The 23,334-nt window shown below is 44.4% G+C and overlaps 1 protein-coding gene across 1 annotated transcript in view; it reads left to right on the forward strand.

The window, feature by feature from the left end:
* The window catches only part of SLC9A9 (solute carrier family 9 member A9), a 651,239-nt gene extending 647,354 nt beyond the window's left edge, over positions 1 to 3,885 (forward strand). Inside the window, exons 15-16 of the mRNA XM_069563205.1 lie at positions 852 to 957; positions 2,252 to 3,885. Coding sequence (XP_069419306.1) covers positions 852 to 957; positions 2,252 to 2,470 — 325 coding nt within the window. The 3' untranslated portion in view covers positions 2,471 to 3,885. The remainder of the gene's footprint in view (positions 1 to 851; positions 958 to 2,251) is intronic.
* Positions 3,886 to 23,334: the final 19,449 nt, after the last annotated feature.

Genomic DNA, 23,334 nt, shown 5'->3' on the forward strand with positions numbered 1-23,334 from the left:
TTTTTCACCTCTCCCTATTATTATAGCATTTCAGAAAGTTGACGAGGTGAACTATTCTCCAGCAGAGGAAATAATACAAAGCTTGAAAGTTGTTTCTGATGGAATGGTGAAATAATTTCACTACCTTTCTGGGAGGGAAAAAGAAAGGCAACCTGAGGCGGCAGCCTCTAGGGATTTCATTATTGCTAGATTGGAGGGAAACCTAAAGGCTTTAGATAAACAGGTTTTTCTTTTAACTAGTTAGAGCACCTTGGGATGAAGAGAGGAGAAAGACAGGTGTTAGACAGTAGAATAAACCTAGCTCCAGCTTATTTACATAATTTTGTATGGCAATGCATTGATGTATGAAGTATAAAGTGACTGTGTTGAATAGTGAAAATAACTATTTTGGCAAACAATGTGTTCACTGCCCAGTTCTCAAATGAGGGAATGTTTTATGAAATACCTCTTGATTTTTGTGTGAAAATTACCAGTGGTTTAAGCTGTGTGTGCAGTTTTAGGAAAACACAATCTTTTATGCTATTATTTCAAATAATTATTAAGAATATATTCTCTAAGCAGAGGAGACGTTGAGTGGGAGAGGCAAGGAAAAGAGGACCATTTACACCTCTCTGACATTGGCTGGTCCAGGTGCCATTTCCCCATGAGTAAAGACTACCAGGAGGGCTGGGAAGTGTGGGGATCAAAGAACATAAATAGCAAATTTGTGCAGGCCACATTACTTCCTCAGTGAGGGAGTAGGGGATTTGAAGGTAAAAGTAACTATCTTTCACTACATGCAAAGGTTTGTGCTATGTGAGAAACTCAATCCTGACTTCCTCTTGGCAAGTATTCCTTAACAGGCCTCACAGATACCTGAAACCAATTCTAACCCATTCTGGTCCTCCACTGACCACGACGTTACCTGAATGGTGTGGCCCAATTTCCCAACTGCTCACCAGTCCTCAGGCCTATGGGGTGAGTAGACATCTCGTGAGGGACAGGCTTGGTGAATACTGATAAAACCCAGAACCTTGGGACTATTTCTTCCCGCCTTGAGGAGGAAGCATACAGTTCTTAAAATTCACTACACCAAGAAGCTTCTCTCTTTTCTTTTCCATTGTTGCTGATGTGGGCTCATTCTTCTTTTTAAAAATGCAATTTTTTACTGTCACCAATATTTTTAACCATAAAATGAATTTAGAATATAAAAGAAGTAATGTGAACTCACAAACTGCTATGTTTTGAGGCTTTGAATATCAGGCCGGGTGCCTTATAGCTGAAGGGAGTGGAATAAATAAACTGATGAGAAGCAATTAGACTCCCTCCCAGTAAATCAGAGTGTCAGAGATGGGAGAGGAGCAGAATCTTGGAGTTTATGGCACCCTTGGAGGTGGCCGACCCCATGTCTAAACAGAGAAAAAATCATCTCAGATTTCACATGTGCTCAGAACACAACAGCCTGAGCCGGCGATTCTCAGTGTGTCCTTGGACCAGCAGTTTCAGCCTCACTTGGAAATTTGTTTTAAACATAGATTCTCAGGCCCCACCTCAGAATTCTGGCCTCAGGAACCCAGTATCTGTGATTCCAGTACAGGCTGAAGTTCGAAACCACTGACCTAAGGTCACCTAACCAGGGCTCATTCTACAGGGAATTCTGTGAGGTCTTCCCAAAGCCAATGAAAGAAAATTTGAGATTTTAATTCCTTTTCTTCAAGGGGAGGACAACTTTATTGGCCAAATCTAGTTGGTTTCCACCATTACCCACCAAGGAAACTTTGAACCACTTTTAGCCTTGGGACACTCATCCCATTTGAAACTTTTCAGAAAAAATATAGCAGACATTGAGGTAAAATATTAAAACCAATACTGGTGCATTCCAAAACCAATATTGGGAATCATTCTGTACTCTGAGGTCAAACGATTCTAAAAACTCCTCTCATCCAGGTTAGATACCCATTCAAAAGATCCACAGCATTTTATTTTAACTGCCCTTTAGCATTTTATTTAACCCACAGATGTGCTCAATTGGCACACGGTCTCTTACTGATGAGACTTGGAGACTTCTTATGATTATGTGATGATGTCCATCTTCAAGGTCATTTTAGAAATGTTTCACAACTCCTGCAGACATGGAAAAGGTTACATGTGGCATACCAGAAACTTCAGCCAAGTCAAGACAGGGCAGTGTAAAAAGGAAAATGAACTGCAGGACTGCTATTGTCTTCTGCTTTTATCAAGTGAACTCTCTCTCTTTCTCTCCAAAATCTAGGAACATCTCAAAGAGGATGATGTTGAATGCATCGTAAACCAGGACGAGCTTGCCATGAATTACCAGGAGCAAGGCACCTCACCCTGCAGCCCTCCTGGGGAGGACCAGAAAGCTTCACCCCAGACTCCAAGCAAGGAGAACATTTACGAGGGGGACCTTGGCCTGGGAAGCTATGAACTCAAGCTTGAGAAAACTCCTAGTCAATCCCAGCTGAACTGATGGGTGTGAACAGCGCAGACATGATCACAGGTCATGCAGGGCTCACTGAGGAATACAAGCCAAGCTGATGAGGCCAAGTGCATGGAAAGAGGTTGGAAAGTGTATGAAGGGCAGAAAGGAGAGATTCAAAACATACATCCTCTGGTGCCCACAGAAATGAAAATTTATTATCATCCCTTTATATTAGGCGACTGATTTACGTTTTGGACAGTGCCATTTTTATTAATGAACTGGGGAGGGTGGGAAGGGTGTGGGGATAGGAGACAGGCGTCTAGCTGGAAGGATGAAACAGTTGGGTCTGAAGGTGTTTCTTTGCTGTGTACAGCTCTCCTGACGCTTCCCTCAGATTTGAGATTCTATTCCCTCTTTAGGGAGAGTTTTAAAACTCTGTTTAAAAAGAGTTTCTGAGCTTAAACGCGTGGCTCCTAAGCTGAAGGGAATACCCATTTATTCAGGAAGTGACACGTTTTACATGTTTAGAACCCAGGGTCCCACTTGCTCCTAGTGATCCAGGGCTATTTGTCTAGATAAGTGCTCTACACCACTGCTGATGGCATGGTGCGTGGGGACCCCTGTCCTTCTGGGCATCTCAAGCGGCTCCTGCCACTGCTTGAAGGGGTTCCTCACAGCTGGGAAGCACTCCGCACTAAACTCAGTGCCGCTTTCCCCCTTGGCGGGACCCCTTCCAGGGACAGTGGGGTTCTCTTCCCCGCACCAGGTTTCAGCTTCCTACCCTTGCTTGCTTTCGAGTCACTTCCTGGCTCTGTGGCAGGTCCTTCTGTCTGTGGGGCGATGAGATCCCATAGCCCAGGCTCCTCTCCAGTTATAGTTCTCACCTGAGAACAGCAGCGCGGTGCGGGAGCGAGAAGAGCAGGATCGCGCATGCGCAGAGCTCCCCCACCCCACCCCCACCCACCACACCCCCACCCCCGCAGCACCAAGGACTCAGCATCAGCACCCTCGTCACAAGACGTGGCTCGTGGCCTGTGGCGGAGAGACCAACACAACAGCTTTTAATTCAGCTGCACGACCTGTGCCTTTAAGCCATTAAGATACCTCAAACCCAGCTTCTCTTGAAATAACAGATGTTCATGTCAGACCCCAAAAAGGGCAGCCCAAAAAGGGCCGCCCGAGTCATAGGTGCCCAGGTTCTGAAGAGTCTGCATCGGATGAGCGTCTTCGTGGGGCCCAAAGCTTGAAAGTAACATATGCTTTGTTGACAAGTCTTTAGGCTTTCGACACGAAACATGGAGGTGCCAGGCAATCCTCTTGCTTTCCAAACGGTAGAATCCAGGGGCACAAATTATTTTCTACTCAGCTAAGTATATCCTGGTCATTCCAGATAAATATGGCAAGCGGCAGAGCATGAAGTTTTCTAATTTGACTTAATCCTAATAAAACTTTGTTATAAAGTACGATTGTGTTCGCTAGTACATTATTTTAAAACGTCCTTTACTGTCCTGGGGCTTCCCTTGTAGCTCATTCGGTTTACCGACTGCAATGCAGGAGACCCAGGTTCGATTCCTGGATCTCCAGGGAACATCCCCTGGAGAAAGAAATGGAAATCCACTCTAGTATTCTTGCCTGGAGAATCCCCATGGACAGAGGAGCCTGGCAGGCTACAGTCCATGGGGGTCACAAGAGCTGGCCACGACTTAGTGACTAAGCCGCCATCTACTGTCCTTGCTAATTGTCAGTGCTAAGCCCTTACTCTTGAAGTGCCAGGTGAAAGGTGATGCAAGGGAGATGCAGGCATCCTCTGGCCAGGAAGAGTCATGGGAGTTTCTGGCCGAGTCAGTGATGCATGCAGAGAGCATGGAGCTGGGAGGACATAATGGAAGGTGGGATCAGACAGAGGGGGGCACCTCCTCCTTTCACAGGACAGGGGACCAGAAACCAAAAAGAGCTCCAAAAATAGGGGAGGAGGGACTAGAGGAGAAAGGACAAAAGGAAGGGAAAAAGAGAAAGGTTCATCTTAACTTCTGCCTTTATCATGTGAAAGGAAGGGACGGGAACTCATGTTTTGTTTCTTTCCCTTTGCATAGAAAAAGACACACCAAGGAAAGAGAGGATCCCCCTGAAACAGACAAATGTGAGTGGGGACAGAAGTGGAGAGGAGGGAGAGAAATATAACATGCTGGATAGAAATGAGGTGGGGTGAAGAAGGAAAGATACATGTCTATCCCAGCACCAACTTGCTAAGATGGCAGAGTAAAAATAGCCTCCTAGCCACAGGCAAAGCTCTCTCCTGCTTGGAAAAAGACTCTTTTTTCCAGCTAAACATCCTGAACCATTACCCACAAGGAGACTGTGCATGTGTGCTCAATCTTTGCAACCCCGTGGACTGTAGCCCCACCAGGCTCCTCTGACCATGGAATTTCCCACGCAAGAATGCTGGAGTGGGATGCCATTTCCTTCTCCAGGGGATCTTCCCAACCCAGGGATTGAACCTGTGTCTCCTGCATTGGCAGGCAGATTCATTACCACTGTGCCACCTGGGAATCCCCACAAGAAGATTGAGGGCTTCTTAATCTGGGCTGGACCACTTACCCCAGTGACTCCAGGTAGGTATGATATTGGGAGTTTGAGTAAACTGTGTCCTACCCAATAAGACAGAGTTCTAGCTTCAAGATGTAATAACCAGCCTCTTTCCCTCTGAGTCAGCCCAAGAACAGAACAGAGGCTAACTGGTGAACCAGTGAGCAATTGATAAACCCCAAATTCCCTTTTTTCCCCTATTATGAAGAATAATAATTTATGATCTTCAGAAATGCTCTGTGCTTTGATTAGCAGCATCAGGGTTATGCAATTCAAGCCTATTATTTACTGCCAGTTTCTAATGCATAATAAAGGCAAAGGAGCTTTATTCAAACCACTAATGCTTGCATTCATTATTAGAGCTTTAAACAGCACCCTAATGAATTGGCTTATGGTTCTTCTTTGAACTTTTTACCATATATACATCACACATATGCACACACACGCGCACACACACAGTAGCTCTCACTGTCAGGGTCCCAGCTAACACCTCTGTAGTTTTCTGCCTGGTACTCAGCACATGTCTGAACAAGTTTGAAGCCCAGTGGCAAATGTTGTCATGGTCTTCATTCATAAAGTTTCTAGAAACTTCTTGGAGGACAACTTACTGGTATAAATCAAAGCTGAAAATTCAAATACCCTTTGACCCACCAATTTTATGGGCAAAATTTTGATTCCAGATATTTGAGGATTTTATATGTACAAAGGATATTTATTAAAAACAAATGAATTGCTACCCTGGTTAAATAAAACATGGCATAGGCATCTCATGAAACAGCATCATATGTACTGATATGGAATGATCACCAAGATATATTGCTAAACAAAAAGACCAAGGTGCAGGGCATATGGTGTGCTGCCGCTCTGGAAGGTTAAACAAGAAACTGATAGTATGACTGCATCTTAAGAATTGAAGAGAGAACTAACAGTTTTGTATCTTTGGGGTTTTGTGCACTGTAGATGCATTATTTATTCAAAATAATAATGAGAAGAAGAAAATTCCTATGAAATAACACATTGAGGTGCTGAGCTAAAATAGGAAGTAAGGACTGGAAAAGCTATTTTACAACACAGTCTTTGAGACCTTGAGAATACCAGGTATAGCATCAATAGTACCAAGAGCTTCTGGTTTATTCATTTGCATCGTTCAACACATATGGATGCAAACTATATAAAAGGTCTTTAAAATTCAAAGATATGTGACTCAGTCTCATCAAATAGCTAGAAGAAGACAGACACTATAAAGAATCTAGACATATGATAAAAGTATAGTAACAAAAACACTGTAGTATTGGCTCAGAAATAAGCAAAGAGAACAAGAAAATCTGCTACAAAGGACAGAAACAAATTCATGACCTATATTTAGAAACTTAATTCATAAAAAATGTCATTTCAACTTGGGAGAATAGATGAATAGACTATTAACCAAAAAACAGTATGGACCAACTTGACATTCAGTATGGAAAAAGATAGAAAATTAGGTAATACTCTCAACATACACAAAATTAAATTACAAGTAACTTTAAGAATTAAATGGAAAAAAACAAACCTGCAGGATAACAAAAATATAAAATAAAATATGGATATGCATACTGATGGTCTTCCTGAGAAAGGTACAAACCAAAAACAGAAAATGACACATTTGACTCCACAAAAATATAAAATTTCTTATAATTAAAAACACAACAGGGCTTCCCTGGTGGCTCAGAGGTTAAAGCATCTGCCTGGAATGCTGGAGACCCAGGTTCAAGCAAAATTTTTAAATGAAGCAGAGAAAACTACACATATACTTAGTTTGTGTGACTAAGGATTATTCTTCAAATTATACAAGGAACTCTTACTGATGCATGAGAAAAAAAAAATTTCTGAATTTCAAAATTTCTGAATTTCAAAAATATGTCAAGAGTATGTAGAATCAGATATCCAGACTTCTTCTTTTATGCTTCCCTGTAGAAAAGAAATGCTTGGCATTTATGCATGAGGAGGTATACAGAATGATATTCATTGTGACACAGTTATTACAAAATACTGGCGGAGAAGGGGAATATCCATCAATAGCAGGGGTTAACTAAACTGTATTATACCCATATTCTGCAGCAGTTATACTCTCTGTAGAAATGGACCCATACACATAAACTCACATGGAAATATTTTCAAGATAAATTGTTAGTGAAAAAGTCTGGACTGACTCCCAGCAGACTGATAACAAGAAGAAGAATGAGAATAGGAGAGCTGAATCAAGAGAGCCTTTTGGTTTATCAGCATTACTTTTAATTTTCACAATGATATTATTTTCACATGTAATCAGTTCTTGAAGCTTTGGCTTCAAGATGTGGGAAGGCGGTGAAGGTGTGGTCAAGAAAGTTGTCATGGAGGAACTTACATCTGAGGGAGGTCTTGAAAGATGAGAGTGTTTGACCAAGCAGACATGATAGATGCTGAACTGTGGGGCAGGAGGTGGGGTGGATCCTGTATTAATATTTCCAGTATTAACAGAATATGGAAAAGGCATTCCAATCAAAGGAGAGAACCTGGGCAGGAGACAAAGGGATGTGAAGCAGAGGGGTGTGAAGCATTAGAGGAACCATATATTATTCCACATGGTACTATTCATGTGTTTGAACACAGAAAAATGGAAGAATAAAAAATAATTCTGGAAATGTAAATCAGACGAAGTAGTCTGAGCCATGATCCTTTGAGAATGGGGAGCTATTGAAATATTGTAAACAGGGAAGAAAACTACATGCATTGTGAGGAGATGGTATACCAGGAAGACTGGGTATTGGTGCAATAGCCCAGTTAGGACATTGTTATTTCACTGGCCCAGGAGAGAGACAATGAGAGGCTTAACTAAGGCAGAATCCAGGAGGATAGAGAGGAGACAGCTTCTAGACAGGTTTCAGAACTAGACTCAACAAAGCTGGTAACTGGATATGGAAAGTGAGGAAGCTGGGGGAGCCCAAAAGGACCCCGTATTTAAGGTTTAGGTGACAATAGGTTGATGACTCCATTCACCGAGGGTTTTAGGAGGAGCAAAGAAAAGCTGATGAATTCAGCGCTGGATATGCTGAGTCTGAAGTTCTCAGGCAGAGCTTCATGGAGCTGTCCAGAGGTTTACAAGAATCTGAAGTTTAAAGAAGAGGTCCAGCCTGGAAGTATGTATTTGGAAGGAGAAGACGTGCATCGCAGCTTCACGGAAAAATTTCTCGACTGCCGAACGGCCTTCCTCACCTTCTCTAAGAAAGAGATTCTGATATGCCCTCCTCACCAAGGGACCGTGTCAGAGTCTCCAAGAGGACAAGCAGATTTTTCCTCAAAAGGCCCCATGGATGATCCTTACTCAATCCTTGGGGAGAGCCACTGACAGTAAGAAGAGAGGTAATCAGACAGAGGCTGAAAGGTGCTCCATTCAGTGGGTGGACAGAGTACGCACCCATGAAAAGAGCCCTGGACAAGACCTCACTGAGAACTCAGGAAGCTCTGCGTGCCCATGGGACAGGGAACTAGCTCAGACAAATATTCATTTCTACTGCTACTGTGTTCGTGGTCTTGTACCATGACCCCGCCTCTCCTCAGCTATGACAGTTTCACATGTCAATGTGGCTAGGACATAATCCCCATTCAATCAAATATTAATCTAGATCTTGCTGTGGATGCATATTTTCAGATGTGATTAACATCTGCCCTCACCGTAAAGTGTCTGTCTACAATGCGGGAGACCCAGGTTCGATCCCTGGGTTGGGAAGAACCCCTGGAGAAGGAAATGGCAATCCACTCCAGTACTATTGCCTGGAAAATCTCATGGACAGAGGAGCCTGGTAGGCTACATACAGTCCATGGGGTCGCAAAGAGTCGGACACGACTGAGCGATTTCACTTTCACTTTCAGTTGACTAGGCCAGCTAATCTGGGTGGGCGTGCTTCAGTCAGTCAAAGGCCTCACGAGTGGCAAGAAGGTTTCTGAGAAGTTCTGCCTGTGACTCCAGTGTCAGCTCATAGCAGAGACTCCCAAACTGGGTACCCTGATAGCCTACTTGCCAAGCTATGTCCCCCCTCACCAGGTCTCTCCACCCTCGCTTTCCCCTCCCCGTTCCTTTCAGATTGAAGCAGAAGGACAAAGAAGGCTAGAAGAGGAATTTATTTCACAAAATAAATGAAACAGATAGATTACCTGATCAATTCAAATGTTTTCGAAAGGAGCACTTCAGAGATTTGTTTCTTATAAGAAACCATACAATATTCTGATTTATGCATGATGTTGCCCCGATTTCTTACCCCTTCTCTATACATAGCACAGTTCAAAGATAGCTGATGCTTATAGCATGGTCCTGAAGTGCAATCTCAAAGTACTTGTGTGATTAGCCAAGAAGGCTTCAAGTGTGTTTGTCCTTCAGAGCAGGCAGCAGGCTTGGTGTGGAGGAGGTTGCCAGGAGTAAGACGCCTACCTGTGGAAGCTTCCATATGCTTCCCAAATATTGGCCATCAACCTGTCATTCATTCAGTTTAACCAACATTTATCAGATACTTATAATATATGGCTGATAATCAAAGTTAGGAATTGCCAGTGTCAGCATCATTAATGGGATCAGTAAAGATGGGACAGATAAGCAATGGTGAGTCCCAGAAAGCACATTAATTCAAAGACATCTTGCCCATTGCATCACCCCATCATGCAGATTGATTCGTTTTAGCAAGAGTGTGGAGGAAAGAGAAGCTCCAACAAGTCAGGCTGGAGGTAAAAGAGGGAACTGGGCCATACAGGGGTCAGCGTCTCTGCATGTCAGCATCCTCCTTTCTGCCTCCTCTCCCCTGGGAACTGATCAGTGGGAAGCAAACAGCTCAGCAAGGACCAAGTGCAAGAGACCAATTCAAATGCCCCCAACCTCAAGATGTGGCCTAAGCAATGCAGTCATACTGTGGAACTCACCCTTCAGCAACTGAAGGTCTCCAGGGAACCCTCGGTTAACCAAAGTCACCAGGCCACCCTCCCTGAAACCCCGCTGTCCACTCACCATCTTGCAGATGGCCAGCATTCAGGAGTGCTGATTTATCAGAACTGAACTGAATTCAGTCGTGGGTTGGTTGTACCTGGCATCATGCCTAGAGGGAAAAAGGAAAAGTGTCAAAAGGAAGAAAAGGAAACAAATATTAGTTGATTTTTTGCTATAGGCCTCACTTTTCCATATACAATATCTCATCTCAACCTACAACCACTCTGGGAGCATCACATTTAAACCCCACTTGATGTGCATGGACCTGGGAAACAGGAATGTTAAGTCCTGGCCTTAGATCATGTAGTTGACTCATGGCAGAGGGGAGTTTTGAACCCAGAACCCTATAGTTTCAAAGATCCAGACTTCTTCCCCAATTATACTGGGCTGCAGGCAGACTTAGCACTGTCAACAGACACTAAGAACCCTTGATGTCCCAACATCAGGGGTAGAAAACCAAACAGATGTATCTCAGCTTCATGGAGTTTACAATGATCAGACAAGGATATTTTTAGTGGTTTTTTTTTTAAGTTTGTTTATTTATTTTTGGCTGCAGTGGGTCTTCATTGCTATGCATGGGCTTTTCCTAGTTGTGTTGAGTGACGGCTTCTCTTGTTGCACAACACAGGCTCTAGGCAGCATGTGGGCTCAGTCGTTGCAGCTTGAGGACTTTAGAGTGCAAACTCAGTACTTGTGGAGCAGGGGTTTAGCTGCTCCTCAGCATGTGGGATCTTCGCAGACCAGGGATGGAACCCATGTCCTCTGCATGGGCAGGCACATTCTTAATCAGTGGACCACCAGGGAAGTCCCAGACAGGAATTATGGTACTGGTTGGACACCGGATGGACCAGAAGAGCTTTACAAATTCCTAATGCCTGGATCCACCCACTGGATTCTGACTTGACTGGTCTGGGCTGGAGCCTGAACATCAGGATGTCTTAAATCTTCTCAGAGGATTCTGATGTGCAGCCAAGGTTGCAACCCACTAGATGAAAGGGACTTTGGAAGTGGTTAGAGATGTCATCCAGTTGCAGAAAATCATCAAAGGGGAAGTGGTGGTTGAGATGGGCAGTAAAAGCTGGCAATGTGGGGGAGAAGGTCTAGGGAAAGGGAGGAACAGGGTGAGGTGTGACAGCAGGGGACACAGGACCCATCCGTGGCATCTCACGTACTGGGGTAACAAGGAAGCACACACTGGCTGAGAGGCAATTGGGAGGTGGTGGGGATACTGCTCTCATTTTTTGTCCAGTTCTGAACCCGGGCTGTAACTACGCGCATGGCCAAGACCACTGTCCAGTTAGAAAAGCACCAACTCACAAAACCTGCGAATCATCAAGTTCTAAATCCCTAGCAGGCATCACATTTGGGAGCCACAGCTGCTGCCTGAACAAAAGAAAGAAAAAATAACTGCTCCCTTCAAGCCTCTGTGACCGTGCAACGTCATCCACCAAATCATTTCAAATTGTCTCCTTTTCATAACACTGGGTCCAAAGATACGAGCTGCATCCAAGCTGGCCTTGGTCCCCAAGTGCATCCTTTTGCTGGTAAAACCTTGACCAAGAGCCAGCACGGCCCTCACTGTCCCCCACAATCTGTGCCAGCTAGAAGTGAAGAGATGACTCTATTCAGTCAGCATAGCCAACTCTTCCTTCCTTCCCTTCTAGGCTCTCTGGCTGACCTAATAATTAAAGTGACATAAGATAGACACACAGGAGAAAAACAAATTTTGTACAGTGGGAGCCTCGTAAAAATATGAGATTCCCAGCAGTCAGGTAATTAAGGTTTAAACACCTTCCTGAGCTAAGGAGAAGGGAGGAGGGACCTGGGCTTCAAAGGGGAAGAAGATAATTCTCAGGAAGATGGGAAGAACCAAGGCTTGGGAACAAATGTTTTGCCACACCATGCAGATGAGTCTTTTGGATATAAAATTCCTCTCTGCTAATAGCTCTCTTCCTGGTACAGGCCCCTATCTAAAGTCTTTTAAGCAGTTAAAGGGGAGGTAAAAAGCTCTTCCTGAGTCTGTGTGTGTGCATGGTAAGTCGCTTCAGTCGTGTCCGAATTGGTGGGACCCCATGGACTGTAACCTGCCAGGCTCCTCTGTCCATGGGATTCTCCGGGCAAGAATATTGGAGTTTCCATTTCCTCCTCCAGGGGATCTTTCCAACCTCGGCTTTGAAACTGCATCTCTTATGTCTCCTGCATTGGCAGGCGGGTTCTTCACCGCCAGTGCCACCTGGGAAGCCCCTTCGCCCCTTCCGGAGTCTGCTGGGCCCCCATTGTCTTTAGCTGAAAATAATCCAAATGGCAAAGTGGCACCTTCTGGGACGGCTCATTCTGTCCCCCCATTTTCTGTTCAGCTGGTGTGGCTGCCACCCTTAAAGGCCTGCAAGGCTACTGTTCTTTATTAGGAGAGGAAGAACACCCTCCTGACATCCATCTTAGGAAGGGGTGTCCAGAGCATCACCTCTCAAACTTTCATGTACATTTGAATGCCCTGATGGAGGTGGTTTAGTCACCAAGTTCTGTCTGACTCTTGCGACCCCATGGGCTGTAGCCCTCCAGGTTCTTCTGTCCACGGGATTCTCCAGGCAAGAATACTGGAGTGGATGGCCATTTCCTTCTCCAGGGGGATCTTCCTGACCTAGGAATCAAACCCAGGTCTGCTGCATTGCAGGCAGATTCTTTACCAACTGGGCTACAGGGGAATGCCCTGAGGACTTGGTTAAATACAGATTCAGATTCCAAAGGTCTCAGATGGGACCTGAGTTTCTACATCTCCAGCCAGCTCCTGGTTGATGCTGATCTGCCAGTGCCTGGACCACACTTTGAGTAGCTGGGGGCCGAAGCAGTGTTTCTCAGGCTTGGGACTCAGTTAACAGGCAGTCTTTATCTGTCAAAGGGTCTGCAAGCAGTTTGGCAATTTTCAGAAATAAAGTGACAGAACAATTTGATTCATATGAACTGGGATATTAACTATGATTTTCACAAAAATCATTCTATTTTTCAAGTTCGTCCATGTCTGGGAAGGGTGGTATTGCTTTTTCCCTCCTAGTTACTCCTCACTTCACTTTTCAATTATCTAACCCTCAGTTTAGAGGGCACAGCTCAACTTGACTAACATCTCTCCTCATGTGGGAAAAATAGCTATGTTTGTCGTATACACATTTCTGTCATCAGTACTGTGTCACCATATTCCCCAAAACGGATAAAAGTAGGGATAGAAATAGTTATGTAAATACTGTGATTCAAAATGTAATATATATAGGTAGCTAACAAGACTCAAACGAGAGCTTGGTTCTGTGGTTCCAGCAGCTAACCAGGCAGGTGAGCCCATCAGATGACAACTGCAAGTAAGCAGCGCAAAGGGAAACCATCTGAAATTCAGTTATCAGGTCACCCTTCCCTCAGAAGACATCATCTTTTACACAATCTGTCAGAGGAGAGCATAAAGCTTTACCTTCACTTCAGAGCACAGAGGGAAACTCCTTTTGCCTTCTATGGTAAAACCCTTCTATTTAAAAAAAAAAATACAAAACAATACACTTCAATACAAAATGTGTACTGGAATGCACAATTTTTTGTACACAATGTACAATATGTGTACTGGAATCCACAACTGACAGGTGTGGTCCAAAGCTGAAGAAGAGTTATAAGCTTCTTATAAGAATCACCATTCAAAGTTGTATGCCCCACAGCAAAAAATGGGTCAAGTATGCTTTCACCAAAATACGTGAAACCAAACCAGTTTAATTATAAATACTCTGCTTAGAGGGACAACAAGAGTAAACATTAGGACGTGATTCTTGAGGTGAAAAGCCTACATGATCTTTGAGTTTGTAAGTGGGCATCTTCAGCTGGACAATACCACCAATGAAAAGGATATGAATCAGCTCTATGCTTACGTGAAATAAAGTTTTTTTTTTAATGCCCTGTATGTTTTTATTCTCTTTGTTACTAAAAACCTTTGCCACAGAAAAGACTCTCAATTTTGAAATGATTATTTTGTACCTGGTGAGGTAGACCAGGAAAGGTGTGCTTGAGTCACGCTGACAAAGCAGCTACGTGGCAGGGAGGCCTTTGCCAGGCAAATAGAAATGTCCATATACACACTGCACCATTCAGAGAGAAACTCGATGGTCACCAACATTGATTCTACAAGTATTTAATGAGCACCTACACTATGTCAGGCACTGTCGCAGGTGCATAGGATCCTGAGTGAACAAAGCAAAGTTTCATATCCTTCTAATGCTTACCTTCAAGCAGAAAAAGACAAATTTTAAAGTGACTGGAAGATGACCAAGGATAGCATCATTATGGGGAGGAAATAGAGCAGTGCAGGGGAGGTCAAGAACACAAAGGGACTTCCCTGGTGGCCCAGTGGCTAAGACTCCATGCTCCCAGTGCAGGGGACCCAGGTTTGATCCCTGGCCAGGAAACTGGATCCCCCGTGCCTCAACTAAGGATCCTGTGTGCCACAACGAAGATTGAAGATCCTGAGTCCTGCAACTGAGACCCGGCACAGCCAAATAAATAAATAAAATTTTTAAGAAAAGGATGAGGAGGAGCATGGAAGTTGGGGTTTTAAATAGAATGATCAGAGTCAGCCTCTCTGAGAAGGTGGCATTTGAGCAAAGACCATGGAGAGATACCTGAAGGAAGAGAGTTCTAGACTTGTTTAGAATGCTCAAGGAGAGCGGTGAAGTATGGGTGGCGAAAGGAGAGCTAGTGAGGAGGCTTATGGAAGTTGAAGCCAGGGAGGAGATGAGTAGGGAGAGGAAGTAGTTCATATGTGTTCTTATAAAAATTTCTAGTTGACCCTTAGTGAAATGAGAACCAATGGCAGGGGCAACACATAACTGGCAAAATCTGGCTGCTAAAATGACCATTCCATCTGCTGTGTTGAAAACAGACTTTACGGAGGTAATGACACAAATAAGGTATTTTGGTCAGCTGTTGCTGCATAACAAACAAGTTCAAAAATCTCAGCTATACAAACAGTATGCATTTATTTAGCTCATGTGTCATGAGTCATTGTTGGGGAGATCTGTTAATCCAGATTGGATCCAGCTGTGGTGGCCCCCCTGGTCTAGCCTGCTGTACCTCCCATTCTTCTCTGGGACCAGCAGGCTAGACCTGGAATTTTCTTTTCATGAGAATCATTGGCATGTAGATGGTATTGTAAGCCACAGTCTTGATTTAACAAAAAAGTTACATATCAAATAAAATTTTGGCCACCAAGTGTAGAGTTTCTCAGTGTGACATGTTAAGCATGAACAGTAAATCCTCTATACTTTGACTCATCAAAACACTCTGTCAAGGAGAAAGGAGCTCACATAGTTTTGCTTTTTTTTTTTTTAATGAATTATATGATTTCAGTCCACAATACCTGGCAGTGCCAATAAGCCAAGCTAGTTATAAGAAAGATGAAATAAGTACAGCCATATAAACAGTAACCCATCCACATTAAAAAGAAAACACACACACACAACTCCATTTAACAGCTCAATTGAGATGACCTCTAGCCATCACACTTGTTCCAGAAACAGCTCCTGCCTCCAACACCCACTAGACTTGGCCTTCTCCCGTGGCCTGGAAATGACGAGGGAATGGGGAGCTTTCTCTCTCGAGGCATCAGCATTTCATAAGCACTTATGGTGGCTCTCACCTCAAAAGAGCTCCTGCTCTGAGGGGTGAACTTTTCTCCAGCACATGTAATTAGCCCATTGATGCATCTCCCACAGTGTTCTGATCCTCTGGAGGGAAGCATTAGGAAGTCAAGTTCAAGCTAGGAAGGCAGGTAGCACAGCTGCTGAAGAGGAAAACGAGCCCTCTGTGGAGAGGGGGGTCCCGCGGGAGACAGGACCATCGTTCGAACCTGATGGGCTGTGACTAAAGCATTGACGGGGTGGGGGTGGAGGAGAGTGCGTAATCAGGCAGACTCCCGTGTAGTTATTCCTCCCCTTCTGCCTTTCCCAGAAATGCTGAGCCAGATGAGGGCAGAGCCGGTGGTGGTGGGAGAGAAAATAGCGGAGAGGGAGACCCAAAGCTCTGATAGGACCTGCCCCTGAAGGATGTCAGAGTCAATGAGGGTATAGGGGGGTGCTGTTGTTTCAACATAGTAAATGTTAATTAAACACAATTACAAGAAGTCATACCCAACCGCACCTGAAATCTCAGTTGATTGAAGGTGAGCAAGAAATCTGCCTGCTCGGCTAAGCAAGGGCTTCCCAGGTGCTGCTAGTGGTAAAGAACCCGCCAGCCAATACGGAGACATAGGGGACATAAGAGAGCCTGGGTCCACTCGAAGAGGGCATGGCAGCCCACTCCAGTGTTCTTGCCTGGAGAATCCCATGGACAGAGGGGCCTGGTGGGCTGCAGACCATGGGGTTGCAGAGAGTCGGACACAGCTGAAGCGATTTAGCTCGTAGTAGCCAAGCAAAGTTGAGTTAACACAGCCACACAGAGGAGAGGGATGCTGGGACTGAAGTGCCTTCACCAGTCGAGTTGTTCCCGAGTGTTCCGTGCGTTTCTCTGTTTTTCTGTTCTAGATAGCTCAGAAACAGGAGGATTTAGCGCTGCTGCAGAACACAGAGAACCACAACTCGAGTTTCTCAGGTGCTGAAGCTGAATTTCTATGCTTTTGAGAGTTCTGATCCAATTTCAACACCTCAGTTCCTTCCCTGTTGAGGAATTTGGGGAAGAAGATGAATACGCATCCTGACTCCCTCACAGACGCCCGGACTGTGCTCACGGGTCAGTTTCCTGTGAGGAGAGTAGACAGCCCCACTCCAGGGAGAGACAGAACCACACGTGTATAAGACACGGGAGTGACCATAGGACCCAGCAAACATTCAAGGATAGACTTGCCCTCTGAGACACCACCTGTGAAACCCATACATAATGCATGAGTTCAGCCATCTGGGGAAAGAAACCCAGAGGCTGTAAATGTGTGACTGAAAAGACTGGGAATACTCAAAACTCCAATCAAGGGGACCGGAGTGTAATTTTCAAGAAACAAAACCAAACTGTAATTGTAATTTAGAAAAATCAATCCTAATCAATGGTATTGTACCCAGTTTAAGCACAGTCTCTGGAACATACAGGGAGTGCTTGGCCTGGAGCACACAGAGGGGAAGCCCGGAGGCCCCCATCACTGGCTGTTTATTCAGCCCCATCGGGCTTGATGAGAAAGATCCCAAAGCCAGTATCAGCAAGGAGACATGTCCTGCTATGGTACAGGGTTGACACACCAGGCCTGTCCCTAGAGGAGCCACGGTGGGTTTCTGGGGGCCTTTGGGGGCCACCACAGGTGGGGAGAAGCCCCATCCATGATCCACCCAGAATGGCTCTCCCTTGATAACGCCCACAAACTAGACTTCCCCAAACATTTTTAAAATTTTGTTTGTTTTTAAAACATTTATCTATCTCTTTTTGGCTGTGCTGGGTCTCGTTGCCCTGCACAGGTTCTCTCTAGTGGCAGCAAGGGGGCGCTTCTCTCTAGCCGCAGAATGTGGGCTTATTGCGGTGGCTTCTCTTGCAGTGGAGCACAGGCTCTAGGGCGCCCACCCTTCAGTAGCTGCAGCTCAAGGGCTCCCGAACAGGGGCTCAGCAGTTGTGGTACACAGGCTCACTTGCCCCATGGCATGCGGTATCTTCCCGGACCAGGGATCAAACCAGGTCCCCTGCATTGCAAGGTGGATTCTTAATCACTGGACCACCAGGGAAGCCCACATTTTAAACAATTTTTATTGGAGTGTTGATTTACAATATTGTATTAGTTTCTACTGTATAGCAAAGTGATTCAGTTATACATATACCCACTCTTTTTTATATATTCTTTTCCCATATAGATCACGACAGAGTATTGAGTAGATATCCCTGTTTAATACAACAGGTTCTTGTTAGTTATCTGTTTTTATATACAGTATGGAGCATTGCTGCTGTAACAAATTACCACCAATTTCGTTGCTTCAGTTCAGTTCAGTTCAGTTCAGTTCAGTTGCTCAGTTGTGTCTGACTCTTTGCGACCCCATGAATCGCAGCACACCAGGCCTCCCTCCCTGTCCAACTCCCGGAGTTCACTCAGACTCACGTCCATCGAGTCAGTGATACCATCCAGCCATCTCATCCTCTGTCGTCCCCTTCTCCTCCTGCCCCCAATCCCTCCCAGCATCAGAGTCTTTCCCAGTGAGTCAACTCTTCACATGAGGTGGCCAAAGTACTGGAGTTTCAGCTTTAGCATCATTCCTTCCAAAGAAATCCCAGGGCTGATCTCCTTCAGAATGGACTGGTTGGATCTCCTTGCAGTCCAAGGCACTCTCGAGAGTCTTCTCCAACACCACAGTTCAGTGAACACAAATTTGTTATAGTGTTGCATGCGTGCATGCTAAGTCATTTCAGTCATGCCCAACTCTTTGTGACCCCATGGGCTATATAACCCACAAGCCTCTTCTGTCCATGGGATTTTTCAGGCAAGAATACTGGAGAGGGTCTTCCTGACCCAGGAATCAAACCCGCATCTCTTATATTTCCTGCAATGGCAGGCGGGCTCTTTACCACTAGCACCACCTGGGAAGCCCCATATTATAGTGCTAAAGAAGTCCAAAATCACTCTCACTGGCCTAAAGCCAAGGTGCTGGCAGAGTTGATTGCTTCTGGAGGATCAGGAGGAGAGTCTCTGCCATTTTCTGCTTCTTGAAACTGCCACGCTCCTTGGTTCATCACCCCCTCCCTGCATCACTCCAGCCTCTTGCTTCTATGATCTTATTTTCTTCTGCTGACTCTGAGCCTCCTGATCATTCCTCTTAGAAGGACCTTGTAATTACATTGGGCCCGCAGGATAATCCAGGATCATCTCTCCATCTTGAAATCCTTAATCATATCTGCAGAGTCGAAAGGTAACATCCATGGGTTTCAGGGATGAGGGCCTGGGTGTCTGTGGGAGCCATTTTCAACCAAAACAGCATCACAGCCATGGGTGATGTTAAAGATAAACAGGCATATTTAAATTTTTAAGAGTATTTGAGCATGCATGAGTGCTAAGTTGCTTCAGTCGTATCTGACTCTTTGCAACCCTATGGGCTTGCAAGGTTCCTCCATCCATGGGATTCTCCAGGCAAGAATACTGGAATGGGTTGCCATACCCTCCTCCAGGGGCTCTTCCTGACCCAGGGGTCAAACTTCCCTCTCTTATGTCTCCTGCATTGGCAGGCCAGATTCTTTACCACTAGCGCCACTGGGGAAGCCCCTTATTTGAGCAAAAATCTCTTTTATTTGGGCAGCACTAAACCAAAAGTGGTTAGGAGTGCTTGGCAGACAAGAGCCTCAGGAAAGACTTGCACCAAGAAGGTGCAAAAGCAAAGAAAGGAGATTATTTGATTGGCTATAGCATAAAGTCTGGTTGGTGCTTTGTGACTGACTGTCCCTAGTGTTTCAGTTTTGTAACCAGGAGGTACTTACGGGCTCAGGTCTTGGTTGGCTTACACAGGCTGTCAAGATGTTGGAGCCAGTCTGAAGGCCTCCTTATTTGATTAATGTAACAGCTGGAACAGGAGTAAATGGCACAACTGAAATGCAACTGATGAACCTTAAAGACTGAGTTCCAAAGGTTTGCGTTCTAGAAGCCAGAGAACTCTTTGTACCTTAAACAGCAATTCTGATTCGGAAAGAAGGTGCATGTCTGAGGGGGGCTGGCATGAATCCATGTGAGACACAAGTCACCACAGGACATTAGCACAGACCAACAGAACTCCCAGGACTGGCACAACCTAGGAGAAAATATGAATACCACCAACAGACACTCCAAGCCCCAGCCAGCTCCGCATTTATTAACTAGTCATTACTCCAGCACTCTTGCCTGGAAAATCCCATGGACGGAGGAGCGTGGTAGGCTATAGTCCATGGGGTCGCAAAGAGTCGGACACAACTGAGCAACTTCACTTTCACTTTCATTACACTAGATGCTCAAATTAAGGAGCATCCAGTACATTTAGGGTCTGTGTGGGTTTATTTTACAATATATAGGCTGGATGAAAAGCTGTGCTCTACACTGTGTTCTTAATTATTCCTTCTCATAACTTTTACAAAATTACAAGTAAAGATGCCTTTAGATCTTTTTTAAATTAACTTTCATTGGAATATAGTTTCTTTACAATGCTGTGTTAGTTTCTGCTGTACAGCAAAATGAATCAGCTATATATATATATATATATATATATATATATATATCCCTTTCCTTTTGGACTTCCTTCCCATTCAGGCCACCGTAGTGAGAAAACTCCTTTTAATCTTGTCAAGCAAGTAACCTGACCAGAGGTCCCAACTAAAGCTGCTGGCCACTATGCCAGGGCTTGAGCTCAGGTCAACATAACATTTGATCTATTCTTGTTGACTGTGACTTACTTTTTGATGTCATCCATGCTGAGAGGACCTCCATAGCCCAAAATATCTCCCCAATATCTTCACAAGCCTATGATGAAGACCTGCTTCTATCAAGCTTGGCTTCCAAACTGGGTCTGTCTAGATATAGATTTTTCCTCTTTTTAGCTGCATGAAGGTGAATGTAACCTTTCTAAATGTTGGCTTCATCATGTATAATATATAGGCTGTAATCTCAACCTTGCAGGTTATTGTGATTGTAATGAATAAAGTAGAAGTATAGCTAACATGGGAATATAACCCTCTATACATAGGAGCTATTTGTTATTAATATTATTTTCTGAGTTGTGAAACAAGGATAATCATATGCATACACTCTGTGTAAGGACGAGGTAACGTGTGTTAACACCTGATGCAGAAGATGTTCAGTGATAATTCATTCCCGACGTCCTCCTCCTTCCTCATGTTCTTCACAATCACCTTGTTGTGTTTACTGAAAAGAACAGCTGCTGGCTCCAGAAATATTATACCAAATGGAAACACTGTGGCGGGAATGAAAGCTGGTGCAGCCACTATGGAACACAGCATGGCAGTCCCTCAAAAAACTAAAACTATTCATGTTTGGGAACGCATCTAAGAATTAAAGATTTTAAAATTTAAAAAAAAAAAACTAGAACTAGAACTACCATATAATCCAGTCATCCCACTCCTAGGCAGATACCCAGACAAAACTGGAATCCAAAAATATACATGCACCCCAATGCTCACCGCAGCACTGTTTACAGGAGCCAAGACATAGAACCTCCCTAAAGGTCCATCGACAGGTTAATGGATAAAGAAAATGTGGTATACATGATTATATCAATATATATAATGAATATTACTCAGCCATAAAAAAGAATGAAATAATGCCATTTGCAGCAGCATGTCTGGACCTAGAGATTATCATACTAAATGAAGTAAGACAGAAAGAGAAAGATCAACACCATATGATACACTTACATGTGGAATCTAAAATATGACACTAACTTATCTACAAGACAGACTCACAGACATCAAGTATAGACTCATGGTTGCCAAGTGGGAGAGTGGTGGGGGAAGGGATGAATTGGGACTTTGAGATTAGCAGATGCAAACTATTAAATATAGGATGGATAAACAACAAGGTCTTACTGGATAACACAGGGAACTATATTCAATATCCTGTGATAAACCATAATATAAAAGAATATGAAAAGAATGTATATATACATATAACTGAAGCACTTTGCTGTACAGAAGAAATGAACATAACATTGTAAACCAACTATACCTCAATGAAATGGAAATTTTAAACTCTGTAAATCTTTTACCTGAGACCACCCTCTGGTTGGCTCATCAACACAGATTCACCTTTCCGATGAGCTCATCATCAGTACTGCCTGGAGAGCCTGTCCCTAAGGACACAGGAAAGACTAGGTTTAATGGGCTAGGCCAGGAAGAAAGTATTCGCTAAGGATCCCTTATTAAAGGATCCTCTGAGTGGCAGAAACACAGCATTAAGAAGCCTAAGAAAAGACATATAGGATGAAAAATCTGTTGACGCATATAACAGAAAAGCCCAGTGGCTGTATATGGTAAATATGCCTCAACCCAGATTCTCCAAAGATGTCGTCGAGAAGTCATGCTCCACCTCTTGGCTTTGCTTTCTTCCCATTTGTTTCCTTGTCTGAAGAAACTACCCTCTTCTGCTTCTACCCTAGTCCCCAGCTCAGCGAAATGGACAGGGGGAGCCCCTTTCTCAATAGTTCCAACAAAAAGCCTAATATGGGATTCTCTAGACCTTGGTGGATCAGCGGTGAAGAATCTGCCTGTAATGCAGGAGCCACAGGAGACACAGGTTCAATCCCCGGGTCAGAAAGGTCCCCTGGAGAAAGGCAGGGCAACCCTCTCCAGTATTCTTGCCTGAAGAATCCCATGGACAGAGAAACCTGACGGGCTATGGCCCATAGGGCTGCAAAGAGTCAGACATTACTGAAGCAACTTGGCATGCACCCACACACCAACTTGGCTAGGGTGACCAGCCCTATACAAGACACTGGGGTTGAAGCGGTAGAATATGCTGTCGGCTGGGCCGAGGGGACATGCCCACCTTGGTGCTAAAATGCACGGATGCTGAGAAGGTGGGTGAGTTCACACTTCCCAGTTGAGCTCCATGGATTGAGTAGATAATGAGTAGTTTACCAAAGAGAGAGAACAGTGCTAAGACTACAAGAAGCAGAAGTAGATGCTGAGGAAGCAGAACTTTCCAGAGGACCTGAAACATCGGCGGCCTAGGTTAACTGAGCAACACAAGGTCTCTGGCTGATACAACAGACCCTAGATATGGGAGGAGAGACTCGTGACTTCCAAGCAGCTCTTCTGCTTACAGGTCTTGCCCTGTCTGCCTTTGAGTGGATTACCACATCCCATCAGTCTTTCCAACCAGTCTCTGGACTACCCATGACTCATTTTCTTTACAACACTCTAGAAGATCTTACGTTTTTAGAGTGTGAATCAAGATCTGGGGTCAAATTCAGATGAACAGCCCCTCAACCTTGCCATCTTGTCCTGGACAAGCTGTCATGGGCAAGGAGGAGGGCAGAGAGCTGGTCGTTAACCCCTTTGCTTGAGAAGCCTTGTCTCTCAAGGCTTTAAAGTTGGGTAATAAAAATAAAACAATCTTAAAAATCAGTTTGTTGATCAGATCCTTGTGCAGGTCCCCACTAAAGCTGGCTACAGTGAAAAATGCCCATTTGTTCCTGACTCAGGCATCCTGGCTCCTAATCAGCCCTAATCCCCCACGGTTCTGCAGTTTTCCTCCCGTTACTGAATTCCCTTCTCATGAAGAACTTTGTCAAACACTTCTGGAAAGACTAAATAAATTAAAGCCACTAGTCCCTTTTATCCACGACTTTATTTCAAGGACTTCTGACAGGTT

The sequence above is a fragment of the Ovis canadensis genome, chromosome 1 (genome assembly GCF_042477335.2).
Source record: "Ovis canadensis isolate MfBH-ARS-UI-01 breed Bighorn chromosome 1, ARS-UI_OviCan_v2, whole genome shotgun sequence".
Lineage (NCBI taxonomy): Eukaryota > Metazoa > Chordata > Mammalia > Artiodactyla > Bovidae > Ovis > Ovis canadensis.